The 10,911-nt window shown below is 36.5% G+C and overlaps 1 protein-coding gene across 1 annotated transcript; it reads left to right on the top strand.

Annotated features, from left to right (window-relative positions):
- Positions 1-271: 271 nt before the first annotated feature.
- Positions 272-4,872, top strand: LOC100777231 (putative disease resistance protein At3g14460). Its single transcript, XM_041013838.1, has 3 exons — positions 272-4,294; positions 4,437-4,508; positions 4,661-4,872. The coding sequence occupies exon 1, from the start codon at positions 531-533 to the stop codon at positions 4,272-4,274; it is 3,744 nt and encodes a 1,247-aa protein (XP_040869772.1). The 5' UTR covers positions 272-530; the 3' UTR covers positions 4,275-4,294; positions 4,437-4,508; positions 4,661-4,872.
- The last annotated feature ends 6,039 nt before the right edge of the window (positions 4,873-10,911 follow it).

Here is a 10,911-nt window from a genome sequence, read left to right as displayed (position 1 = left end):
AATTATTTCAACTGTTTATAAAATTATGATTCCGTATTAGATCTTTATAAAATAACATATCTCTATGACAACTTTAATGTCACCAAGAAAAAAACACATACCACTGCTCCACACGGTTTGAAAACATAATCCATTTTAAAGCATTTTAGAAAGCTGGCCATCACTAACTTTAATTAGAGCATTTTAGAAATATAATCCATTTTTTTTAAATTAACGGTAGAAATATCATCACTCTTTAAATCTGGAGTCTTTAGTTTAGAGGAGCTAAATTCAAAATAGAAATATCAAGAAAGCAACATGTGGGGAACAGGAAAGAGACTCCCAACGTGATAAGTCACCCACCACCATAATAATACAAATAAAAAAGACCATACTTTTGTCTTGCACAGCAGAACGAGTGAAGGTGAAGAGAGTTGACTTAAGCCAAATCTCATCACATCAGTTAACCTTACGAAGAACCAACCCAGTTCATAGCAACCAATTCCCTTGCCTTTGTCTTTCTACTCTGATCATCTTTTGTTCTTGAGATAATGGCTGCAGCACTGGTAGGTGGTGCCTTTCTCTCTGCTTTCCTTGATGTGCTTTTCGACAGGCTGGCTTCACCTGACTTTGTTGACCTGATCCGTGGAAAGAAGCTTAGCAAGAAGTTGCTTCAAAAGTTGGAGACCACTCTCAGAGTGGTTGGAGCTGTGCTTGATGATGCCGAGAAGAAACAGATCACAAACACCAATGTCAAACACTGGCTCGATGATCTCAAAGATGCTGTCTATGAAGCCGATGACTTACTCGACCATGTTTTCACCAAAGCTGCCACCCAAAACAAGGTAAGAGACTTGTTTTCTCGCTTTTCCGATAGCAAGATCGTTAGTAAGTTGGAAGACATAGTTGTCACACTTGAGTCTCATTTAAAACTCAAGGAGAGTCTTGATTTGAAAGAGAGTGCAGTGGAGAACTTGTCATGGAAAGCTCCATCAACATCTCTGGAAGATGGATCTCATATATATGGTAGGGAGAAAGATAAGGAGGCCATAATCAAGTTGTTGTCGGAGGATAACAGTGACGGTAGAGAAGTGTCTGTGGTTCCTATTGTGGGCATGGGTGGGGTAGGAAAAACTACTTTGGCCCAATTGGTGTACAATGATGAGAATTTGAAACAGATATTTGATTTTGATTTTAAGGCATGGGTTTGTGTTTCTCAAGAATTTGATGTTCTCAAGGTCACAAAAACTATAATAGAGGCGGTGACTGGAAAGGCTTGTAAATTGAATGATCTGAATCTACTTCATCTTGAATTGATGGACAAGCTGAAAGATAAAAAATTCTTAATTGTTTTGGATGATGTTTGGACAGAGGATTATGTTGATTGGAGTCTTCTTAAGAAACCATTTAACCGTGGGATTAGGAGAAGTAAGATTCTTCTAACAACCCGCAGTGAAAAAACAGCATCTATAGTCCAAACTGTTCACACCTATCATCTAAACCAATTGTCGAATGAAGATTGTTGGTCAGTGTTTGCGAACCATGCGTGTCTTTACTCCGAATCGAACGGGAACACAACAACACTAGAAAAAATTGGAAAGGAGATTGTTAAAAAGTGCAACGGACTGCCTTTAGCAGCACAGTCGCTCGGAGGCATGTTGAGAAGAAAGCGTGACATTGGGAAATGGAATAATATTCTGAATAGTGACATTTGGGAACTTTCTGAAAGTGAGTGTAAAGTTATTCCAGCACTGAGACTTAGTTATCATTATCTCCCTCCACATTTAAAACGGTGCTTTGTTTATTGTTCGTTGTATCCACAAGATTACGAATTTGAAAAAAATGAATTAATCTTGTTGTGGATGGCCGAAGATCTTTTGAAGAAACCAAGAAATGGTAGGACTTTAGAAGAGGTTGGTCATGAGTATTTTGATGATTTGGTTTCGAGATTGTTTTTCCAACGTTCAAGTACAGATAGAAGTAGTAGGCCTTATGGCGAATGTTTTGTGATGCATGACCTCATGCATGATCTAGCCACATCACTCGGTGGAGATTTTTACTTTAGATCAGAAGAACTTGGGAAAGAAACAAAGATCAATACTAAGACTCGTCATTTGTCATTTGCCAAATTCAATTCTTCAGTCTTGGACAACTTTGATGTTGTTGGTAGAGCAAAATTTCTGAGAACTTTCTTGTCCATTATAAATTTTGAAGCTGCTCCATTCAACAATGAGGAGGCACAATGTATCATAGTGTCGAAGCTTATGTACTTGAGAGTTTTATCATTTTGTGACTTCCAAAGTCTGGATTCTTTGCCTGACTCAATAGGTAAATTGATCCATCTGCGCTATTTAGATCTCTCTGGTTCAAGTGTAGAAACACTGCCAAAGTCATTGTGTAATTTATACAATCTGCAAACTTTGAAGTTGTATGATTGCAGAAAACTGACCAAGTTGCCTAGTGACATGTGCAATCTTGTTAACTTGCGTCATCTTGATATTTCTTTTACTCCTATAAAAGAGATGCCGAGAGGAATGAGTAAATTAAATCATTTACAACGTCTGGATTTCTTTGTTGTGGGCAAGCACGAAGAGAATGGAATCAAAGAATTGGGAGGACTTTCAAATCTTCGTGGTGATCTTGAACTTAGGAACATGGAGAATGTTTCCCAAAGTGATGAAGCGTTGGAGGCAAGGATGATGGATAAAAAACACATTAATAGTTTACAGTTGGTATGGTCTGGATGTAACAACAACAGTACCAACTTCCAACTTGAAATAGATGTGCTTTGCAAGTTACAGCCTCACTTTAACATTGAATCGTTGTATATAAAAGGCTATAAAGGAACCAGATTTCCAGATTGGATGGGAAATTCTTCCTACTGCAATATGACAAGTCTAACCTTACTTGATTGTGACAACTGTAGTATGCTTCCTTCACTAGGACAACTACCTTCTCTCAAGAACCTTAGAATTGCACGATTGAATAGGCTGAAGACTATTGATGCAGGTTTTTACAAGAACGAAGATTGTCGTTCTGGGACGCCCTTTCCCTCCCTTGAATCTCTGTTCATTTATGAAATGTCTTGTTGGGGGGTGTGGAGTTCCTTCGATTCAGAAGCTTTTCCTGTGCTTAAAAGTCTTGAAATACGTGACTGCCCCAAACTAGAGGGAAGTTTGCCGAATCACCTTCCTGCTCTGACAAAACTTGTGATTAGAAATTGCGAGCTGCTTGTCTCTTCTCTCCCAACGGCTCCCGCCATTCAAAGTTTGGAGATACGTAAAAGCAATAAAGTAGCACTGCATGCGTTTCCTCTCTTGTTAGAGACTATAGATGTAAAAGGAAGCCCAATGGTGGAGTCCATGATAGAGGCCATCACTAACATCCAACCAACTTGTCTCCGGTCTTTAACATTAAGGGATTGCTCGTCAGCCGTGTCATTTCCAGGTGGTCGTTTACCTGAATCACTGAAGAGTCTGTATATCGAGGATCTTAAAAAACTGGAATTCCCGACGCAACACAAACATGAGTTACTGGAAACACTGTCAATAGAAAGCAGTTGTGATTCACTCACATCTCTTCCATTGGTTACCTTTCCAAATCTCCGAGATCTCACAATCACAGACTGTGAAAATATGGAATATCTTTCGGTTTCAGGGGCAGAGTCATTTGAGAGTCTGTGTTCTTTGCACATTCATCGATGCCCCAACTTTGTATCATTCTGGAGAGAAGGATTGCCTGCGCCCAACTTGATTAATTTGACCATATCAGAGTTGAAGTCGTTGCATGAAGAGATGAGTAGTCTTCTCCCAAAGTTAGAATGTCTCGAAATATTCAACTGCCCAGAAATTGAGTCCTTTCCAAAACGGGGTATGCCACCTGACCTGAGAACAGTATCGATTTACAATTGTGAGAAACTACTGAGCGGCCTAGCATGGCCATCCATGGGCATGCTTACTCATCTCAGTGTTGATGGTCCATGTGATGGCATCAAGTCCTTCCCTAAGGAGGGTTTGCTGCCTCCCTCCCTTACGTCTCTGTATCTATATGACTTGTCAAATCTGGAGATGTTGGACTGCACGGGGCTTCTCCATCTCACATCCCTGCAACAATTAACCATAATGGGATGTCCTTTGCTGGAAAATATGGTGGGAGAAAGGCTTCCTGTCTCTCTAATAAAATTAACCATAGTGAGTTGTCCTTTGCTGGAAATACGATGCCGCATGAAGCACCCTCAAATTTGGCCTAAAATTTCCCACATCCCTGGCATTCAGGTTGACGATAGATGGATTTAGCCACCAAGGATGACCAACAGGTATCTTCTAAGTCTAACCAACTAGAAAACTATTTCTGTCAAGGATATGTTTCATTTCATGTCTTTCTCCTTTTACGTTTTACTAAATCCAATTCATTCTGAAATGGAAATTGACCTTGTATATATGTTACTGAATCTACAGAGAATCAACAAATCATCAAAGGCAACGTGGAAATTGACCTTGTATATATGTTTCGAAGAAGTAACGATACAGGTACTAAGTAACAACATTGACAAATACTTAAATATAATGATTCTCCGGAAAAATGTTACACATCAGTATTGTTATATTCTAACTTAATTTCTCCTTAAGATTATTGAGGCCAGAGTGAAAATGACCATGAGAAACTTATTTTTGTTTTTCAGATATGGTTGATTGGCCCGGAGAAATTGTACCTACCCATGAATCTAAGTTCAAATTTGAACTAGTGCTAAATGTAACTTTTAATTTAATTGATGTCAAATTGACACTTTCTCAATAGCTGAATTTTTATTTGTGAGGTTTTTCGTTGGGTACAATGTGAAGGATGAAAAGGTGTACCAAGTGAACTTTAGAAGGATCGGATGATTTCAGCTTATCTCTTATCCCCTGTCCTATAAATTAATAATGGTATGATTATTCTAAAAATATGATAGATATGTAGATACGTAAGAATTGATAAAAGCATAATAAATATACAATTGCAATTCGGTAAATTGAAGAACATACATACTTCTTAGACATTGTTAAAAACAAAATCAAAAAATTGTAGATCATTTTTTCCTATTGTTCACAAATAAGAATGGTACTATCAATGATCAATCTCATTTCTTTCTTGAAATTATCTATAAACAAAACAATTTTCATATTGGTTCATCAAGAAACAATACTTTTTATATTTCTATATTATACTTACTTCTATGTTACATGTCACTATATTTGATTATCATAATTTTTTTAAAAGAATTGGTCACTTCACATATATGTATCAGATATATTGGTATCAGATATAGATGCATGAAGCAAATTAAAGTATCAGTACTTTGTAGCAAAACACATTCTTCAAATCATGACATGAGGTAAAAAAAAATAAGATGATATTTTTGTAAGTATTGGAAAAAAAAAAGTAAAGCTTCTGAAATCAAAGAGACACTAATTTTCCACAACATCCTTCAATTGGGCCCAAGCTTCCTTTCCTATGGACAAATAACTGGTTGTTAGTGCCAGCCTTTTCTTTTTACCAGTTTTCCATTGATGGTTAAAAGCTAATATGAACCTGTCACTCCTTAAAATTTCCACCAAAGTTTGGTAAATAAATATATAGGAGAGTGAATAATACAAGTCTTGCATTCTATCTCTAAGTTACTAGGTATATTAAACAGGTATGGGTATTTGGTTTTAGAAGGTATGTGGTTCATCACTATTTATATTATTACTACAAGAATCAAGTAAACTTTATTATGGTACAGTAAATTTGGTGTGAGTTGTAACTACGTTATATCCATCTCACTTAGCACGATAATTAAATTTAAAAGCAAAAAGATAAGAAAAAGGCCAATCTAACAATTGTTACCTCTCTTGCATGACAAAATCAGAAACAAAAGTCCCACTCTTTCCTCCATGGTGCCTGTAATTAACAAGCACTTCAAAAACCAATGTTAATTAATTAATTTTCATCAGAAAAAAAAGGCAAAAGCCAATAAAATTTAAGGGGTACAACAAAGATTTGTAGAACGATCATTAATATTAGTGCAACGCACCATGATGAAGTGCATGACATAATAATAATGTGGAACCAATCATGATAAGAACAGAAAATAAATCAATGCAATTGCATGATCAGAAAATAACGAGGCGATATATCATGTTCCTATTGATCAGACAATAGGACAACGTGTTAAAGAAATGTGTCAGGTGCATCAATGAGGGGACGGAGAAGAGAAGGATGATAAAGAATGTGGTTATGACTTCTACAAAGTCCAATTATTTACTTTTTTAATTTTTTATATTTTCCTTTTCACTTTCCTAATAGTTGTCGGATTAAAAGGAGTTTATGGAGTAGATTAGATTGGTTTTGAAAAAGAGAAATATCATCTGATACAATTTTTGGTTTTCTTAATTTATTGTTCAATTGATGTAGTTTAAAATTTAAATATGATTTAATAAGTCTGCATTGATCTCAATCTTAAGTTTTAATTTTATTTCTATTTTTTCAAAAAAAATATTTAAGATATATAATAACTGTGATACAAAGTAATTTAAAATATTTCACCAAAAAATGTAATTTAAAATATCACATATATATAAATCATTTTAAAGCTAATAGTAATATTTTCTAAAAAGAAGCTAAAAGTATATCTCTGTTATACAAGTTGATGATTATATTTATATATACAAGTTGAGGGCGAGCCCTGGTGCAGCGGTAAAGTTGTGCCTTGGTGACCTGTTGGTCATGGGTTCGAATCCGGAAACAGCCTCTTTGCATATGCAAGGGTAAGGCTGCGTACAACATCCCTCCCCCATACCTTCGCATAGCGAAGAGCCTCTGGACAATGGGGTACGAAGTTTTTTTTTTTTATACTTGAATAGTTAGTGAATATTATATTTAATTAAATTTACTTTTCATAAATAATTTTAAGTAATGTAATAATATATATATATATATATAAAAGAAATAAAAATATAAACATCGATGATATCATAAAATTTTGGTAATAATAATTTTAAAAAAAAATTGTGAATTAACTAACCTTTCAGGTTCTAGAGTAATTTATTAATCCAAATTTCCTTGAAGCATATTCCCATGCAAGTCAAGTTGAGGGACTTGATGGAGGCCATCTCTGAAATAGAGTCAGGAGAAGTTATTTTCAGCCAACGAGAGATTCTGCAAGCTCCCTAATTTACCAATTCCCAATGGCAAGGATGAGGAAAAGAGTTTATAAGAGATATCCAAGAATTCAAGGCTTTTGAAATCAGCAATGTTGTCAGGTAGTGTTCCTCATATGGAATTGTTGGACAAGGAGGGTTTCACTACTGACAAACTGCTACCTCAGTTGGAGAATGTTGTGCAAGTGTTAATGCAAAGGACAATACCGAAATGCATGAAAAGATCATCATCTCATAACTGACTCTTTCACATACGACCGACCACCTCAACTGCAATGGCATATTTTGGTGAACGAAATTGTTCTGACTCACGTAGATTCAAGGTGAATATTCATAAATCAGGCATTTTCTTTGCTTTGTGACAATGTCACTAAACCTTCAATTAGTTGATCTTGTTCCAGCTCTATAGGGTAATAAAAGTATATCAATGTCTGCAAAATACATCAATAAGATCAAGACACCAAAATATATATATGTGCTTGAATTATTTATAAACTTTTATTTTAATTCCGGGTTACAACTTATCTTAAAATATTTTCTTTTTTCTCTGTTTCTTCTTTCAAGTTTTTAATTTCACTTCCTGGGTAATCTAGATTCCATAAGATACTTCTGGAAATGCAGATATGATCTTGTTTTTTTTTTGTATTTTACTATTCTATATATTTTATATTAGTGTTGTTTATTTTCTTAAAATTATCATACATAATTATATATGTTATATACTTGTTGATAGGGAAGAAGATAGAAGCTGGTTTTCAAGGACCAGGGCCTCCACGGAGAGAAGAATGAGAAGAATAAGGGAAGGAACAATTGTATATTCCATTGATTGATGTTGTTATTACGTAGTATTATTTATACTGATTTCTCAATAATCGAATTTGTCTTTTTGTGCTACAGAATATCAGGAAATTGTTAAGTTTGTCTATTCCTACCCGACCAGCATCATTCTTCCAGATATGATGCACCTGCTTGTTTCACACCTAATCCTTGAGGTAAGTGGGTCTTGTAATTGCTCTCTTGGTCTTATTTTCTAATTACACCCCCTTGCTTTTGTTGCTTGCTTGCTGCAAGTTCCCACTGATTCAAATTCCAACAGTTCTGCAAATAAAATTGAAGAAGAAGCTAGAGGTGGGAAACACTCAAGTCATTCTCTTGACAAAGTTGCTGCAATGATATGCAACAAAATATCACTATACGGAGTCAAGGTAATTATTGTGTTCACATGAACATTTCTCCCATGAAAATATATATTTTCTGACTTTGTAATCTCTTTATAGTATGCATGGAAAATTAATTTTCTGATTTTTTTCTCTGTAGTGTTATATATTATTTTTAATCACATTTTCTTATTTATTAGTTTGTTTCTGATTTCACATCATGTAAATTTGGAGATTTGGGTTAGAAATGTTTTTGGAATTTTCCTGGTTAGAACTTGATAGGTCTATAATGAAGGTATATAAAAGGATAGGGAAAAGAGGGGGTGGGGAATAGAAAAAGAAAGGACAAATGGGCCTCAGAAACAAGACATGCTTGTGTATGACAGCAGAAAGAATCAGCCGTACAAGTTGCACTAGCTGAAGTGGAAAAGGAACATAGGTTGGCATAATGGAATGGATAGCATTTGATCTTTAATAAATTTTTGCTTTGTGATAGGTTCCTAATATTTAAAAAGTTTTGTTTGAAATACTTATCATTGTCAAAATCCGTTATTTGTTCACACGATCGTTAACAAGCCACACAGACATGTCATATGTGAATTTTGTCTGACTGAGATTAGGACTAATGATAAGAAACTATAGTCAAAATCCCTTGGGCATCAAAGAATCATTCTTCAGCAAATAACGGATTTTGACTAATGATAAGAAACTATAGTCAAAATCCCTTGGGCATCAAAAAATCATTCTTCAGCATTCCTCTACGTTTTCACACAACCCACTATAGTTTCTTCTATACCTTTCTTATGGATTTGTCACTATGACTTCGTCACTTGTGAAGATCCAAGGTGAAGAGGTCCTCACCAACGATTTTTAGGACCTTGCAATCAATTTTACATTTTCAAATCAAACCAAGCCAACTCCCAACTCAAGAAATTCACATGGATAAGGTTTCTAAGAGAACACATCAAAATAGTTTCATGGGTAGAAGAAGGTCAACAAATTACCCTAAAATGCGATTCAGCTCGGTCCATTGCATAGAGCACGAAAAAATGAGTGGGATAGCGATGTCTGAACTTGTCGTCGACCATTCATAGTTGCGAGCTCTTTTTGCAAACCCTTGCTTTCATGGTTGCCTCTTCTTGTTCTCCCTTCTTAAAGGTCACCACCAACCCAGCCATCGGCCACCACTGGTGCTGCCAGTCGTGCCACTGCTCGTGCCAGCGCCAGCTACCACCAGTAACTTCCTTCAACTCTCAAACCTCACTTCTCTCCCAGTCTCTCTCTCACACTTGGCCCTCAAACCCACTTGTGTGTCGTAGGTGAAGAGAAGGAAATGATGAAAACAAAGAGGAGGGTTTTCTTTGGGGAAGGGGGGTCCATGAGTGATTTTTGAGAGAAGGAGATTTGTTGTTGCCATGGGGAGCCATGGTTCAAGAGAAGAAAAAAAGAAAATGGGTTAGAATTATTGTTGTGTTGCTGCCATGGGGTTTCAAGGGAGGTTTGGGGGGTTTTGGAGACACAATACCGGTGGTGTGGAGCTAGTGGAGGAGTTGGTTGGGGACTGGTGGGGGTGGTTTGGAGGATTCGGGGACTTAATGATGTCGTTTTTTACTTTTTTCTATAAAAAAAAAAAAATCTTACGTGATTGGTGTCATATCCTAATTTCGTCCGGGGGACCTTTGCTTGGTGGCATGCAACTTTTGTTTGGTCCTTGTGAGGTGCTTGGCACCCATCATTAGGCAATTTGTGAAGTTCCGGGACATGCCGGAAATCAAAAGAAAGTATTGATGCACAATCCGTAAGGTTCCGTGACATACCGGAAATAAAAAAGGAAGCATCGTTGCACAATTCGTGAGGTTCCGTAACTTTCCGTAAGTCAAAAAAGGGATGATTATGTAATCCGCAAGGTTCCGTAACATTACGGAAAGAAAACAAGTATCGTTACGAAATTCGTAAGTTTCCGTAACTTTACGAAAAAAAGAAGCACAAAAAAAAAGGCAAGGGGTGTATTTAGTAAAAATGGGGGTGCAAATAGCAACCAGGCCCAATTGGCCCCTCCAGAAGATTCCTCCAGAAGGCGGTTGCTTCTGGAGGAAGCCACCTTGCTCGCCTGGGCGAGCTGGGTTTCAAGCTTCTCCCCCAATTTTCTATAAATAGGGGGAGAAGTGAAGTAGAAAAAGGTTCAGCCCTCCTGGTAATTCAGAATCACTTAAAATTGCTGAGGAAAATTATTTCCGTGAAGAAAATCCAAGCCGAGGCGCTTCCGTAACGTTTCCGTAATGTTTCCGTGAGTAATTACGCGAAGATTCTCGACCGTTCTTCAACATTCATCGTTCGTTCTTCGTTTTCTTCAGTCTTCAACGGGTAAGTACCTCAAACCGAGCTTTTCAATTCATTCTATGTACCAGTGGTGGTCCACATTTTGTTTCATGTATTTTTATTCTCGTTTTCATTTACTTTCTGTACCCCCTTTTGACGTGCTTAAGCCATTTATTTAAGTCATTTTGCGCCTAATCTAAAAATAAAATAAATTTCCACCGATCATTTGAATTGTAGTATTCGTTAATTTTTGTTAAAATGAATTCCGACCGTTC

The sequence above is a fragment of the Glycine max genome, chromosome 3 (assembly GCF_000004515.6).
Source record: "Glycine max cultivar Williams 82 chromosome 3, Glycine_max_v4.0, whole genome shotgun sequence".
NCBI classification, from domain to species: domain Eukaryota; kingdom Viridiplantae; phylum Streptophyta; class Magnoliopsida; order Fabales; family Fabaceae; genus Glycine; species Glycine max.
This window is presented reverse-complemented; position numbering and strand designations above follow the sequence as displayed.